This window comes from Melopsittacus undulatus, chromosome 6 (genome assembly GCF_012275295.1).
Source record: "Melopsittacus undulatus isolate bMelUnd1 chromosome 6, bMelUnd1.mat.Z, whole genome shotgun sequence".
NCBI classification, from domain to species: Eukaryota; Metazoa; Chordata; class Aves; order Psittaciformes; family Psittaculidae; genus Melopsittacus; species Melopsittacus undulatus.
This window is the reverse complement of record NC_047532.1, coordinates 54,110,953-54,128,056: the sequence shown is the minus strand read 5'-3', so window position 1 is coordinate 54,128,056 and position 17,104 is coordinate 54,110,953. Positions and strand designations below refer to the sequence as shown.

General features: G+C 37.4%; 1 protein-coding gene across 4 annotated transcripts in view; it reads left to right on the top strand.

Annotated features, from left to right (window-relative positions):
- ACSL3 (acyl-CoA synthetase long chain family member 3) overlaps nt 1-17,104 on the top strand; it is a 70,225-nt gene that overhangs the window by 40,966 nt on the left and 12,155 nt on the right. For all 4 annotated transcript variants that reach the window (XM_005150214.3, XM_031049928.2, XM_034063616.1 and 1 more), the window contains exons 4-13: nt 1,095-1,272; nt 5,447-5,556; nt 6,828-6,966; nt 9,956-10,106; nt 10,701-10,824; nt 11,099-11,170; nt 11,686-11,825; nt 14,722-14,894; nt 15,694-15,768; nt 16,733-16,924. In XM_005150214.3, coding sequence (XP_005150271.1) covers nt 1,095-1,272; nt 5,447-5,556; nt 6,828-6,966; nt 9,956-10,106; nt 10,701-10,824; nt 11,099-11,170; nt 11,686-11,825; nt 14,722-14,894; nt 15,694-15,768; nt 16,733-16,924 — 1,354 coding nt within the window. The remainder of the gene's footprint in view (nt 1-1,094; nt 1,273-5,446; nt 5,557-6,827; nt 6,967-9,955; nt 10,107-10,700; nt 10,825-11,098; nt 11,171-11,685; nt 11,826-14,721; nt 14,895-15,693; nt 15,769-16,732; nt 16,925-17,104) is intronic.

Below are 17,104 nucleotides of genomic sequence, written 5' to 3'. Positions count from 1 at the left end.
CTGACAACAGAATGGGAGAGGAGGAAGTTTGCTTTTCTAGCTTTTTTTTTCCTAGTGTTTGCTTGCATTTAGTATTAACGCTATGTAGTCAAATGAAATGTCAGAAATACTTGACTAATAAAAAGGTATATTTTTCAAAATTGTCAAGGTGCTTGTATAACTAGATGAGTAAGGTGGAATATAGTCTGGATTTTCACTGTAAAATGTCTTCATACTACATCTGTCTATGAAAACATCTATGATATTCTCAAATACTGTCATTTGGTGAGAAGGCAGCACTGCAAGATGCAAGTGCACACATAACAAAAAGTTGATGGATAGTCACCTGTAAATTCAAATTGAATTTTGTAGTGCACCAGCTTTCCCATATAGAAGGAAACTGAGATTTCTTAATGTTCTACCACGATTTCTCAACACTGAGATTTGCCAGTAGTTTCCAGGCTAGCCTTCTGTCCCACTTTTGTTTTAATGGTAAAAACAGGGCAAGAAGATTATTCTTGTCCCCCCCGCCCCCTCCCCTGACTTTCATTTTGGAACAAACAAAGGGAAAGGGATTTCACAGTTTCTGACTGAAGACCCATTGATATACTGCTTCCTGTATTCCATTTTCCCTTCTTGTTTTATGCATGATTTTGTTTGTTTTTTAAATAAGAATGAACACCTAAATATCATACCTATGTAGAATTTTAGTCCAAGTATCCAAGAAGGCAAATATAAAGATTGTATTGTACTAGCTAGTGCTTATTACTCTTTGCTTAAAATAAAATAAACTTTTGTAAAAGCTAAAGGCATGTGGGTTTGATAACTGGCCTTTCAAAAGGTTCTGAAAGTACTAAATACAGTGAGAATCATATGCTTTCCTAATGTGAAAATAACAACTGAGGTGAAAATGTATGTGGAGGTATTGCAATATTTGTGTTGAAACTTCCACAGTCCCTATATTTTTTGGCAAGAATATTATTCATTATCTTGAGTAAACTGCTGTTACAATTCAGGAAGTACTACTTCAAACATCTGTGGTTTCTTCGTGTGGATGGACTTGGACACATTTTAAGGATTTTAATTTTCTAAACTGAATTTATTATTCTTACTAGGTCATCCTTGGCAAGTACACCTGGCTTTCATATGAAGATGTATACATTAGAGCTGTTAATTTTGGAAATGGTTTAGCAGTATTGGGTCAGCAGCCAAAGACTAACATTGCTATCTTTTGTGAGACTAGAGCTGAATGGATGATTGCAGCACAAGCCTGTTTCATGTGCAACTACCAGCGTAAGTATGCGTCTTTCCTAAAATTGTCTTGATCTTGCAACACAATCTGAAAATTAACCTTTTATTTCATATGCTAAGCAAACTTCATATATATTTTATGTAGAACATTTAAATATGCAAATAAAAAAATGCTGCATAGGGTAGAGATTGCACTTTGTAGTGTTTTGTTTTATTGAACAGAGAAACTTGTATCTGTGTGCAGATGGAGTATGGTTTCGGTACATATAACTTGCTTAATGAATTTGTGAGAGGCTTATTTTCCTTTATTCTCAAATCAGTACAGATTCCTGAGTTTCTAAAAACAAACAAAAATCACACATGAATTAATTGACTCAGTTTCAGGAGTTGATGTCAAACCTTCATCTGTAAGTTAAAACTGCTTATTTTGTCAGTTCTTCAGTTTTGATTTTTGATTGGGCCTGTTTTTCTTCCAGAGAAATCGATTGCATGCTGATCTGAACTTGAAACAGAAATTGAATTCAGGTGTCTGTTTCATCATCACTCCTTAATAGGTCATTCATCTAACTGTAAGACCAGCCTGTGGCTGTGTTCTGTGGTGCTCCCAGGGGCACATTTCTCACTTTCCTAAGGGCACTCTAAAAGCTGCTCTTCCTTACTGGCTTTGACTTTTTCTCTCCCATGCCACACTTATTCTCCTTCAGTAAGAAATGGGGTGTAGAAAGCAGATGTGGAGAAATTACTGGTTTACTACCTGCCTACACTAAAGATGTATATCAGTTAGACTTCATTCAGATTTTGGAAGCAAGCCTAAGAATCTTAAATGGTCCCTCTCTTCTATGAGTCTGTTTTAATTTGAGAATCCATGTGTTCATGAGTATATAGCAATTTTCATTTAAGTAAGACTACCTAATAAGAAGCATGTTGGTAAGATGAAGCCAGACTCTATTCAATGTGTGATTTGAGAAGACTAGAGGCAACATGCGGAAGTTGAAACACAGGAAAACTAGATACTGGGACAGACTTCTGAGTGGTTATGAAATCTCCATCCTTGGAGATAAAATCATGGAATACTTATGATTGGAAAGGACCTTAAGACCATCTAGTCTCAACACCCCTGCCCATACCTCACACTAGGCCACGGCCTTTAGCACTCTGCTGTAATGAAATATTTCATGGATGTGATCTTCCCAGATGCCTTCCAGCCTAAGTTCAGTGATATTTTTTGGTTCCTTCTTCACCGAGTGACAGCTTCTGAATTTGTCTGCCTGTGCAGACCTCTTGGATGTTCTTGGATGAGATGATGTGTTGCTTTCAATCTATGTGTCTCTTAATACAATGTGTCAGTTCCCTCTTGCCACTTCTGGCAAGATCTGTTTGATGCCTAGGGATCTGTTAGATGCCTAGTGACTGTGCTGGGAATAAAATGCAAAGGCTTGTTATCAATTATTTTTTCTTTGGAAGTGCAGTATGCTTAGGAATCCTAGGAAGATTTTGTAATTTGAAAGGGAAAATGTATCTGAGATAGTGGATGGATGTCATGTCTGGATGATTGCATATGATTTTGGGTTTGTTGGATTAATGTTTTAAATTCCCTTATTTGAGACGTGCTCCAGCACACTGTCTCATCTAAGCTTTGTCATCTTGTGTGAACTTAGCTGACTTGAGTACTGGCGGATGATGATATTATCATGCAGTATTCACAGTCAGTTTGCTGAACGGAGTATAAAATTCAGATGACATTGAAGAAGTAGTGTGGTAAGGCATTGCTAAATGACTTATATTAGCAATTTGTACAAGTTTTGCAAGAGCTAGCTGCTGTGGTGTTGTGACATTCTTTCTGAATGTGAAATGTATTAAATTTGATGGTATGTGCCTAGAACTGATGTCAAGAGGGCAGGTTCATCTGCTTCATGTGTAGTGCTGGAGAGAATTAAATGGGGAAAATTATTTTTATCTTACGGATTACTTACATAAAGAATTGGGTTTATGATTAGAAATACTTGCTTGATTGTAGATTTGACACTGAAGCTAAGTCTTGTATTTCAGGAGGCAGAGTGGGATTGTTAGCTCAAAATGGGTGGAAAAAAGAGTACTAACAAGAAAACATGTTTTCTTCCATATCTGTTCATCTGTGTGAAGAGCTCTTCACCAGTATGGGCAGATAAAACACCCGAATGTGTAACCAAATAATGAGATAAATAAGAAAGGTTATGTTTCATTTTTCAATCATGCATTCCAGAGGCTTGAGCAGAAATGGTTTCTTAAGAATTGATTTGGCTGAAACCTTTAAAGGAATATTTTGCTTTTTATTTCTGATGAATGCTGTAATACTCAGTGTAACATTTTGGTTACAGTGAAACAAATGGCTGAAGTTCTGTTTGTTTCCTTGGGACAAGGCTTTATTCTTGTATATTAGCTGACAAATTTAGCGGTGCTGATAATTTCTTTTTTTGATCGATTTTTGGAGCAGTATTCCTAACAGAAGTTCAGATATCAAACACTCATGCTTTTTCGTGTATAAGGATAAACACAAAAGATAATCTGTTCTCAGTCAGTTTTCAAGAGAACAAGGTGATAAAAGATGTTACCCAGACTTTCAGATTTTCCTGAAAGAGTTTTATGTGCCAGTGTGAATAAGTGGGAATTTTACAGGTCAGTCATTGCTCAGTTCTTTTCTCTCCATGACATCAGTACACCATCATATAAATGGCATAGGTCTCATTGGTTCTGTCATATAGCTCTAAATTGCCCTTGATGTAGATGATTAATTAGCTACATAAATGGTTATTTCAGACATTATGCTTTTCTTTCCGGGCAGCGTGTTGTCTTGGTTGTGCTTGTTGGCTTGGGGAAGCTGAATTTCTGCTTAGATGTTTATATAACAGGGGTCACTGCAGTAAGTAGAGAGAGCTCGTGGGAACTAGTAGAGGCACTCTTCTGGACTTTGCTCCCACCAAATTAAAGGAAACACAGTGCATGTGCATTTGCCCTGCAACAGTTCTGAGCTATGATGGACTGTTTTAACAAGGAAAAAATAAGTGGAGGTCAACTATTTACTCGTCTGTGTAAGAAAACTGCTTTAGAGTTCTTCCTTAGTATGCGGCCCTGGGTTTGTAACTCCCTGGATTTCACATCTTAGAATAGAGCAGAGTTTGATTTGATTTTACTGTTAATTTTTTGCTGCAGTTAACATAATATAGTTCTAGCCCTAATACACAGTAGGTGTCTTGATTTAATCATTGCTTAAATATTCATTTAGGTCCAGACTAAAATACAAAAGAAACTCAAATACTTAATGTGACAAACCTGTCAACACTGATGCTGTAGTTACTAATGATTGCTATGATTTACCTTGCAACTTTTTTGAGATGCCTGTGTTTAACAGTCTGCTTGGAAAATAGGGAATTTTTACTGTTTTTAAGAACAATACCTCTCTTCCTTTTTAAACTGCCTTTTTCTTCCCAGTCTCTTCTGTTCTTTTCTCATGCAAGAATGGCAAGGTATTAAGTACGATTTTTAAATTGTTAATATGAAGTAATTGTTGTTTAACACTACATCTAATGAGCTTTCCTTAACTACAGGAAATAGTGTTTCTAATAGTCAATTTCCTAAATATTTTGTTTCCTTGGTATTCTTTTTTCTTAGTTCAATGTCTAATGATTGTGATAATTAAACCTTTATTATGTTGTTACAAATAGATGGGAGCAGGCTTATTACTGAGTATGAGAATTAGCCTGCTGATGACAAGTACTGTAGTGTTCTAAATGTTTTATTAGCAGTCAATTGTAAAAGGTTAGTAACAAAGCATGTGAATTCTGAAAAGAGAAGTCATATAAATGAAATCTGTATGTAAGTGGACTGTGTTAAACTGAGAACAGGTGCCTGCTTTTAAAATGGTAAAAGCTATGAAGGTACAAGAATAGATCTAGAAGAGAATTGCATAGGGTAATGCGGTTTTGGTACTTCTAGTTAGACCTTGAAAAACGGCAAACACTTGCATAGACAATGGTTGTTCTTAATTCCTTCTGAGAGTAACTGAAAATTGTGCTGTATTTAAATTCATTCTGTAAGGTGTGTTTTTTGTTGTTTTTTTTTTTAACAAATGTTTACTGTATTGCCTAATTTAAAATAGGTTAATCTCAGCCCTTTATTGTAAACTATACTTGAAAGTATAACAGAAATTCAGCATTTTTATTCCCATTTTCTGTTCCAGTTGTTACTCTGTATGCTACTCTGGGAGGCTCAGCAATAGTACATGGGTTGAATGAAACAGAGGTGACCACCATCATTACTAGTAAAGAATTGATGCAAACAAAGCTGAAGGTCAGAAAACTTTTCTCTATTTTCCCAATGTATCTGTTCATTATTGTTAAAAGGCATGGTTCCATTGTACAAAGCAATGATTTATTGCCTTTCTGTAGGGGAGATACTTACTTTAGAGTAATATTTATATATCTGTCTTCATGTACAGAAAAATGGTAGCCTTCGTTTTAGGGGTTTAGGCTCCTCAATAACTCTTTAAGCAGCTGCAGTGTTGCCTGGAACAAGAAACTACTATAGTTACTACATGGATTTAGTTGCTATAAATTTAATGAAGCAAATGGGAAGAACAGAAAAATGTGTAAACTGTATATGAATAGCTAAATGTGATCATCTGCCTGATTTATTGTAGGTTGTTTTCCCAGCAGAGAATGGCTCTTAAATCTAAAGATGTGTACTTGAAGAGTTAGAGCTGTTTTCCAGTGTGAGGAAGAGCTTATTAAACATTTTAACAGTTGAAAAACTTTTTGACTTACCCAGATAGAATACACAAGCAGATTAATTTATCTCCATGGATTTCATCATCGTGTGCTTTGGGGGAAGTAGACTTTTCACATAAGGGAGTTGTTTTAATGAAAAACCAAGTTCTGTTGCTGAACTTTGAATAAGACTTTCCCAAACCTTAAGTTACTAGAATGAGAATATATATATACGATGCACTTTTATTTCAGCTCACATTAAGAGAATGAATTTCTTCAGCTTGAGAATATAATAATCTCCTCTTCCACTAGAACATTGATAAATGTTTTAGAACTCTTACTTTACTTGAAATGCTTAACTAGTGCCTAAGTAATAATTTTCTGTATTTCTGCTGGCTGTTGCTAATTTTAAATAGCATAGTAATCAAGGAGCAACGTAAGAATTCTTGTGAGCTCAGTGTTGCCAGTTTCTTTGTGTTCTATGAGAGTGGAAAGTCAATTATCTCTACAAATCATTGCAGTCTTATTTGTGGGCTTTTCTTGAAATAAGATCGAGATCAGTAAATAGTTGGAAAAGCTTTTGGAGTTGTAAGTGGAAAGTTCAATTGGTTCTGCAAATCTAAATGTGGAAAGTTTTAAGCTTTGCAGCCATTTGAGCTAGACAAAGCTTAGACAAGTTTACCCTCTGATAGTCCAAATCCTCACCTAATTTATATCAATGTGTTTTGGTTTGTTTTGTTTTTTTTTTTTTAACATATACACTAGTGTGGTGGGGTTTTTTTGTGTTTTTTGTTTTTTTTCCCCCTTGTTGGCATAAGTCTCGTGTATGATTTCTGAACACTTGCATTTCCACAGGAAATTGTTTCTCAAGTTCCACTGCTGCGACATATTATTACAGTGGATGGCAAACCAACAACATGGTCAGAGTTTCCCAAGGGTGTTATTGTTCATACTATGGCTTCTGTGCAAGCTATGGGGGCCAAAGCAGATACTGGTAGGTTATCTCTTCTTTCTATTTGGAACTTCTCATTTGTTGTCCTACTTTGACCCTGTAGAGTAAATTTGGGTAAACTACAGATCTCAAAAAAAATGGTGCACTGATTAACTTTTATCATCTGCTTTTTCTTTAAATTAAATCTGTGGGGTTTTTTGGTTTGATGGAGATTGGATTTTGGGGTGTATGAAGGGAGTTTTTGTTTTGGTTTTGAGAGATTAACATGGTTTCAAAAAGAGCTGTGTTTTCCACAATGGAGAATAATTTTTAAGATAAGCATTTAGGCCAGGGTAGAAACTTGGGAAGCATTCTTATGATCAGACATATTAAAACCAAGTTGTTCAGAGCACATGGATAATACAGTTGTGCATTTTTAAAGCAAAATGCATCAGTAATTTTCTACCATTAAGTTTTGTTAAACTCACAAATAAGAAAGTGTAAAATAGCCATTTTAAATCTGATAGAATTTGGTCACTTTTATTGCATTTCTGGAAGTATCAGTCTGCTACGTACATTTCCGGAAATCTATTTCCAGTTCACCTAACACTTAAAGTTCAGAATTTCAGGAGGTTTTGGTTGGTTGGTTGGTTTGTTTTTAACTGTTATAACAAATGGGTATTCTTGGCTCTGAAACCTGATAAAACCTAGTATCGTAAGATTTCATTATATTCAGTAGTTGCTTTCTTCAGTTCTTACTCTTCATGTTTTCAGAATCTTTTAACCACATGGATGTTGGATTGAATTTTGTTTTGGGATTAGTGTGGGTGGGTAATCCTTCTGTTTTTGATATGTGGGGGAATGGAAATTTTTACTTCCAACATCATGACATCTCAGTTTCTTTAAAAGATAGTTTTTCCTTTTTTACCAGTTTTGTGTACTCTCAAAACTGTTTCAGAAAACACCAGTATAAAAAATTATAGCTGTAGTTCATTAGTTCCTTGAGATTTGTTAATCTCTGTGCTGTGTAAAAAGGTCTAATCCCTCATTCTTTGGTCTTCTAAATATCACATACTATGCACTATAAAAAACCGTTATCTTGACCAAGTTTACCATTCATAAGTTGTGGAATGCTACAGTGATATTTTTTATGGATTCATTAGGGACTGTATGATAGGACAAGGGGTAACAGGTTGAAACTTAAACAGGGGATGTTTAGATTGGATATAAGGAAGAAATTCGTTACTGTTAGGGTGGTGAGGCACTGGAATGGGTTGCCCAGGGAGGTTGTGAATGCTCCATCCCTGGCAGTGTTCAAGGCCAGGTTGGATGAAGCCTTGGGTGACATGGTTTAGTGTGAGGTGTCCCTGCCCATGGCAGGGGGGTTGGAACTAGATGATCTTAAGGTCCTTTCCAACCCTAAGTATTCTATGATTCTATGTTCAATTAATATATTAAATATATCAGCTGCTGCTTATGTCTTTATTTTCCTCTGTGGTGTTAATCTTGCAGGATGGACAGGGCTCAGGGAGTGGGAAATTAAATGTTTTTACTCTTCTCATTCAGTATGTGTGGTGTGGTGTGCTACATGTATTGCTCATTGCAGTTTAAGAAAACAATTTTCACCTGGTGTGATATTATAGAAGGTAATGTGCTTGCTTGTTGCTTCCCACGTAAACTTTCTGCTCTTTTAGACTTCTTAATCTGCTAGTGAGTCAGCATGGTAGGGAGGTTAACTTTACTTCTCAGCTGCATTTCAGCATTATCTGCAGCATCTTGCTGGTCTTCCTGCAAAATTCTGAGAAAGAAAACAAAGTAATTTGCTTACTGCAAAGAGCCATCAAGCAAATCTTCCTTTGAAAATGCTGTCATTGTTATTTAATCTTTATTCTTACTTGTGGGAATTCTTAAAGAGCCAAGGCCACGTAGTGAGTGATTCCGATACCCTGAGCCTTATTACTGTAAAGTAAGAAGATTCTTGGCAGGCATAAGCAAGGTCAATTGCCTTGTTAGGCCTCTGTAATCTTCCACTGAAAACGTGCAGAGAATGATCTCTGCCAAGGTTGTAGTTTCCCACTGTATTTTTAGAGTTAAGGTATTTAATCGCAATTATAACAAGTTATAAACATTAGCTTTGTAAATGGTAGTAACCTCTAGACTAACCTATTAGAGCTCAGTATCTAAGGCTGTTACATAAGAAACCTAAGGGTTGTAAGGGTATAAAAGGAGCACTGTATCTGAATAAACTTTGGCAATCTGATCACATTGATCATCTCCGCGTTGTCCGTGACTCCTGCGTTGACACTTACTCTTTTCTTAATTCATCCTATCAAAATAACAGGTTGGATGGGGCTTTGAGCAACCTGATCTAGTGGAAGGTGAATAGCAGGGGGGACTGGAACTACATGATCTTAATGTCCCTTACAAGCCAAACAATTCTGTGATTATGCAGTTTTTCCTTTGAATAAACACATTTGGTTTTGTTTTTTCTTGCTTTCAGAGTACACAGTTTAAAAACACTTCAATCCTATTAAAGCTGTTGAACCTACTTTAAATATTTATAGAAATTGGACCTCATGTTGGCTCAGCAGTGTCTTGCTTCAGGTGTTGTAAATGAGGCAGCATGTTGTTCCCCTGCGAGGGAACACAGGAGAAACTAGCTTTTTATATGGGGGTTAACATTGTGTCAGTGTGGAACCAGTGCAGCCCACCTTCCTGAGGATGATAAAGCTCAGCGGCGTTTTGGAGATGCCAAAGCTTCTCTGTTTCTCTCTTCTCTGCAGAAATATGGGAAGCATGACAGAAAAAGTGTTGTTGTGGTAGACTAGGACAATGACTCAAAGCATTGCTCAGCTAATACAAAGAAGTCCCTGCTCTTTGTCGAAGGCACTTAAACTTGATCACAGTCTTTTTAACTGAAAGCAGGATGTAGTAACAGTAGTCACGCAGTATTATATTGCAATGACTGCTGAAATAAGTTAGTATATCAGGCCTCCCAGTCTGATAGGCTCTCCTCACATCACACATATCTCTGTTTTAATACAAATTACAGGAAACAAACAGCAGGCTAGGCCTGTGCCCTCAGATATTGCAGTGATCATGTACACAAGTGGATCCACAGGAGTTCCCAAAGGAGTTATGATCTCCCATTGCAACATAATTGCTGGGATAACAGGAATGGCTGAGAGGATTCCAAATCTGGGGTATGTACCAATGGTTGCTTACCAGCAAATAAACTAGTCATAGTTGCATATTCTTTTAGATTAATTACTCTTTAAAAGATCAACTATCTTATATTGCTTTGTCTGGGACACATTGTACTCTGCACTGATGTCTGAGCATCTTCCTGTACTGCATTAAATGACATGACTACTTCATGTGCTGTTTGATCTCTCATCTTCTGTATGTGGGCAAGACTGGGACACACAAGTCTGTGAGGCTGCCTTACACTAGAGTGTTTGAAAGCTTCCCTAAGCAGTACTTCCTTTGGTTAGTGTTAAATTATGTAGTTTCTTTCTGTTTGGTGCAGTTTTTAATCTTGTCCACAGAGTTGCCTTTGCAACCGTAGCAATGCTTAGTTGTCTTGGGATGAGTAAACCTCACACTTTGTTCATGCCGTAAGCCTACAGTATGTATTACACAACTTTTTAAACAAAACCCATATTTGAAATATATTCTCAAGGCAGTTTTCCATTTCCTTTTGTTCTGCAGTAAGCTCTGTGTAAATTTAGCTTAATGACTTACCTGATGACTCTTATGGTACAGAATTAATCTATTTTTTAAAAATCTTTTTCCAGTGAAAAAGATATCTATATTGGCTATTTGCCTCTTGCCCATGTTCTGGAGCTGAGTGCTGAACTTGTGTGTCTGTCTCATGGATGCCGCATTGGTTACTCTTCACCTCAGACGCTAGCTGACCAGGTATGTTATAGTCATAAGCACTTGCAGTAAAAAACCCAAACCAAAACATAAATAATTACTGAAGTCAGATCTTTGTAATATTTATTGAAAAAATACTACAAATCTTTTCTGTAGCTCATGAAACAGGGTATCTGTGGTTATGACTGGGACTCTGGACTAGTTTTAATTGTTAAAATATATCTTAAATTGATTATTTGAAAGATGTGCTGAGTCATTTTGTTTGTCTTGTTAAAAATTTTGAATCTGTTTGCTAGTAAACGTGTTCTTGCTTTAGTCATCTAAAATAAAGAAAGGAAGCAAAGGTGATGTTACTACGCTTAAGCCAACCCTAATGGCAGCTGTTCCGGTAAGTAACTGAAGGATAAATATTTATAAATATATTTTTAATGTATTTTTAAAAAATAATACAGATTTCTAACAACAAAATCAATGCAATGAGCACTTAAGTAAAAATGTTAGAACTTCTGATGTTAAGATAGTTTATAATATTTTTTTTGTATTCATGTTGGAGATAAACATTCATTATACAAATGTCAATATTTTTCTAAGTTTAAATAGCTATGGGTATTAGATTGTAATTTTAAGTAGTCATCTATTGTTCATTAGGCGAATGAAGTTTATGTTCAAATGAGTGGAATAATGACTGTTGGCTGCAGGCAGCTTGGGATTAACTAGTGCTCCTGCTTGGATGTTTGATTTCCTGGTTTCTGTGAACATCTTTATCTCATCAGTGGAAGAGGAAACAACCTGAGAGTGGCTTATCATCTGAAATGTACTGTAATTTCTAGATCAGTTTCCTGTTTGTACTGAGTTTAGGATTTCTGTTTCTGTGAGTTAAAGGTAATCTTTTTATGTAACTAGGAAATTATGGATCGGATCTACAAAAATGTCATGAATAAAGTGAATGAAATGACTACTTTCCAGCGGAATCTATTTATATTGGCCTACAACTACAAAATGGAACAGATTTCCAAAGGTTACACAACCCCACTCTGCGATAGGTAAGTTTAGTTTTACTTTCTAATGGCACCAGAAAAATGCCTATCAAGGTCCTACCACATGAGCATTACCTGATTTTCTAATTTGTTTTACTGTTGACACTTTGAACACGAGCAAGTCTGTAATAGTGTAAATTCAGTAGTTTGTGTGATGCTTTAAAGCATTTATTGATATAATTTAAATGAGTGTTATTTAACTTGGAACTGATGATTGGAGGTTTATATTGATTGCATTGTATTCATCAGAAGTTTAATAATGGATTTATACTATTCCTGGGTAAGATGGGAAGTCTGTTCATATATGTAACTGTAGATTTCACATTTTCACAGAAGTGAATGGTAAAATATTTGAAGTTGGAAGGAACCCATAAGGGTCATGGAGTGCAACTCCCAGCTTCAGTGAGACTAAAGCATAATGTAATTGCATAATTTATACAGCTTTTTAAAATTATTTTTGAGAAAAAATCAGAATTTTACTGTCTTAAGAAATCTGCAGTCTCTGAACATTTAAACCATCTTCAAATTAGAATGTGGAAACAAGATTATAAATCCTGTGTTCTTGAAAACTTAAATGTGCTTCTTCAGAGTTTTTCTTGAATGCCATAAAAGTAGGGAGGAATAGAACACCTAGCAAGGCCACAGTTCTGGATTTCCGAAGGGCCAGCTTTGGCCTGTTCAATCAACTGCTAAGGGAAGTCCCATGGGAAAGGGTACTAGGCGGTAAAGGGGCTCATAATAGTTGGTCAGCATTCAAGGACCACTTCTTCCAAGCTCAGGATCAGAACATCCCAATGGGTAGGAAATCAAGTAAGGGATCTAGGAGACCAGTGTGGTTAAACAAGGAGCTGCTGGGCAAACTCAAGTGGAAAAGGAGAATCTATGGATTATGGAAAGAGGGGCTGGCCACTTGGGAGGAATATAGGACAGTTGTTAGGGGATGTAGGGAGGCAATTAGGACAGCTAAGGCCTCCTTGGAAATTAATCTTGCTAGTCGGATTAAGGACAATAGAAAGGGCTTCTTCAAATACATAGCAAATAAAACTAAAACAAGAGGCAGTATAGGCCCACTGTTGAACCAGGTGGGTGTCCTGGAGACAGAGGATATAAAGAAGGCAGAGGTGCTGAATGCTTTCTTTGCCTCTGTCTTTACTCCTGCAGACTCTCCCTGGGGGCCCCAGATTCCTATAGCCCCAGAAGGAGTCAGGACAAAGGAGGAGTTTGCTTTGGTAGATGAGGATTGGGTTAGGGATCAGCTATGCAATCTGAACATCAATAAATTGATGGGTCCGCATGGAATGCACCCACGGCTGCTGAGGGAGCTGGCAGAGGTCATTGGTAGGCCACTCTCCATTATCTTTGGTAAGTCGTAGGAAATGGGAGAGGTGCCTGAGGATTGGAAGATGGCAAATGTCACACCAGACTATAAGAAGGGCAAGAAGGAGGACCTGGGTAATTATAGACTGGTCAGCCTTACCTCCGTCCCTGGAAAGGTGATGGAACAACTTATTGACTCCATCTCTAGGCATATCAAGGATGAGGGGGTTATTAAGAACAGCCAACATGATTTTATGAGGGGGAAGTCATGTTTGACCAACCTTATAACCTTCTATGAGGAAGTGACTAGGTGGAGGGATGATGGTAGAGCGGTAGATGTGGTTTTTCTTGATTTCAGTAAGGCATTTGATACTGTCTCCCACAGCATCCTCATAGATAAGCTAAGAAAGTGTGGGCTTGATGATCAGGTAGTGAGGTGGATCAAGAACTGGTTGAAAGGAAGAAGGCAGAGAGTTGTGGTCAATGGCACAGAATCTCGCTGGAGGTCTGCGACTAGTGGAGTCCCTCAGGGGTCGGTGCTGGGATCAGTGCTGTTTAATATTTTCATCAACGACCTGGATGAGGGAACTGAGTGTACCCTCAGCAAGTTCACTGATGACACTAAACTGGGAGGAGTGGCTGACACACCAGAAGGCTGTGTTGCCATTCAGCAAGACCTGGACAGGCTGGAGAGTTGGGCAGGGAGAAACTTGATGAAATTCAACAAGGGCAAGTGTAGAGTCTTGCATCTGGGGAAGAACAACCCCATGTACCAGTACAGGTTGGGGCTTGACCTGCTGGAATGGAGTGAAGGGGAAAGGGACCTGGGGGTCCTGGTGGACAGGAGGATGACCATGAGCCAGCAATGTGCCCTTGTGGCCAAGAAGGCAAATGGCATCCTAGGGTGCATTAGAAAGGGTGTGGTTAGTAGGGCAAGAGAGGTTCTCCTCCCCCTCTACTCTGCCTTGGTGAGGCTGCATCTGGAATATTGTGTCCAGTTCTGGGCCCCTCAGTTCAAGAAAGGGAATTACTTGAAAGAGTCCAGCGCAGAGCCACAAAGATGATGGAGTGGAACACCTGCCTTATGAGGAGAGGCTGAGGGAGCTGGGGCTGTTTAGCTTGGAGAAGAGGAGACTGAGGGGTGACCTCATCAGTGTTTACAAATATGTAAAGGGTGGGTGTCAGGATGATGGAGCTAAGCTTTTTTCAGTGATATCCAGTGACATGACAAGGGGCAATGGGTGTAAACTGGAGCATAGGAGGTTCCACATTAACATCAGGAAGAACTTCTTTACTGTAAGGGTGACAAAGCACTGGAACAGGTTGCCCAGGGAGGTTGTGGAGTCTCTTATGTTGGAGGTATTCAAGGCCCGCCTGGACAAGTTCCTGTGTGATGTACTCTAGGTTACCCTGCTCTTGCAGGGGGGTTGGACTAGATGATCTTTCGAGGTCCCTTCCAACCCTTGGGATCCTGTAATTCTGTATATTTGAAGATGGTTCAAACTTTCAGTTCAGATACAGAATTAAGTACTCTCTTGTTTTGTTTTAAAGCAACAAATGCATACTCTTAATCTTTACATTTTAGCCTTATTTTCCGGAAAGTACGCATGCTGCTAGGTGGGAAAATTCGCATCCTGCTTTGTGGAGGAGCTCCACTCTCTGCAGCAACTCAGCGGTTTATGAACATTTGTTTCTGTTGCCCTGTAGGACAGGGGTATGGGTTAACTGAATCATCTGGAGCTGGAACAATCATGGAAGGTTGGTGTCAGCACATCCCAATGAGTGCTGTGATCCATGCTGGGTGCTTTGACAGTCTATTCATTTGGAGTATGCCACCAAATTTTAATTGGGGGATGCTGGGAATTGTCTATAATCATAAATGTATAAAGTAGTAGGAATACTAATTTTGATACATTGTGCTAAAGCTGGTGACTTGCATAAAAAATATTCTCATTTGTAATAGAGAAACCCATAATAATGTGAATGGGGTCTTGTAATTATTGCACTTAGCAGTTAAACGGAATAAATAATTTTGAGACTTTAGGAAAATAAAACCATGAATGAAAAAGCCTGCACCAGACTTCTAATTTCATATCATAGAACTTAATGGTGTCTGTAACATGGAACTGTAATACAAATAATGTAGTCTGCAGTGATGCTTTTTCAGTAACATGCCTAGATGCAGAAGTGTTTGGAAGTGAGACTTCAGGAAGGTGAATCGAAATACAGTATCCCTGAATTGTTATAAAATACTGATACTTCTCTTAGTCCAGCAAACACTATTTAAATTTGTGCCACTTCTGAAGTGTGATCCACATGGGTAGGTGTGTTGATATGACTGGAGGTATCTGTAAATACAGAAATCTGTTCCCTTTGCGGGATAAGTATTTTAGCTGCGTGACCTTGATGGATCCATTGGTTTTCTTGGAAGTTCTGTTCTATGAATTAAAGTTTAGAAATAAATAACAGTTAATTTTCACTAAATAAGATGTATGACAGCAAAGACTTCTTTTGATTTTTTTTTTCCTACTCTTTGGCTTTTTTTTTTAAATTTTAGTTTGGGACTACACTACAGGGAGAGTGGGAGCACCTTTGATCTGTTGTGAAATCAAGTTAATGAACTGGGAAGAAGGTGAGAATTTCTGTATGTGATTTAATTATAGTGTGCTTATAGGAACTTACTATAGCTATTTTTCTGTTGGGCTTTGCCCAGTAGTAGTAATTAGAAATCTATTTCTTGGCTTTTTAATTTTTAAAGGCTACTTTTACCTATAAAAATTTGAACTTGGGAGAGAAAAAGGATTAATTCCTCAGTGGTTTTAAAACTTAAAATGTCTAGACAGAGCAATCAACCTAGGCTTTTTGCCTAGGTTGTATTATGACTCTTTAGCTATACTATATCTTGTGTTCATTGTACTTGGATATGCATATTGTGGATGTTTATGCAGTATTGTACCTCTTTCTGATCTAGATTAGTGTTCTTGCAGGACAGTGTGCAGGTTGTGTATGTTGTGTCTTAGAGGTGCTGGATACAGGAGGCTTGAACCGAAGTGCATGCATGATACCTTCTGTTGCCATTAAATTATTTTAAAATAGTCTTCATAATATTATTGTTAATAAATTCATTTAAAATTGGCATATGGAATGGAAGCTTAAAGGATGCGATACAAAATCTATTTAATGAAGTTTGAAATGCATTTACATCATTTCCTTTCTCTGTAGGCTTTTATGTATTGTAGAGTAGAAATACTTAAAGGTGTTTGGGGCTAATGTGAAACTTTATCGTTCCTTTCAGTTTCCTAAATTGAGGTGAAATCTCTTTTGTAGATTTTTGTTGTAGTTTTTTATGTTTTTGTTTGTTTGTTCGTTCATTTTGGTTTTTTAATCTTATTCAAGCTTGTATAAAACTTATGGAGCATGACAGAGAGATGCACAGAATTGAAACTGAACTAGGGGCAAGTGAACTATTGAGGCAGGTGGTAACTTTGTTTAAGGACATAGTAAAGTGCTTAGTTCTATATTTAAATTGTAAAAAGAATAGAAAACTTTGCTTTGGAATATATTTCAGTTCTTGTGAACTTAACCTGCTTTTTTAGGTGGATATTACAACACTGATAAACCATATCCTAGAGGTGAGATTCTTATCGGAGGGCCAAATGTGACTGTGGGCTACTACAAAAATGAAGTACGAACCAAAAAAGATTTCTCTGTTGATGAGAATGGGCAGAGGTGGCTCCATACTGGTGACATTGGAGAGTTTCATCAAGATGGATGTCTAAAAATTATTGGTGAGTTAATAAATTCAGGTGAACATATTTCTGATTCTTCTACATATTGTAATTAACCCCCCCAGATCTCTGTATCTTTGTATGCAGTCTAAAGCCCTAGCATGTATCCCAGGGAAATTCTGATATGTTAACATAAACGTGATTGTGTGCTTTAAAAGGTAATTTTTTGAACAGTTTCTT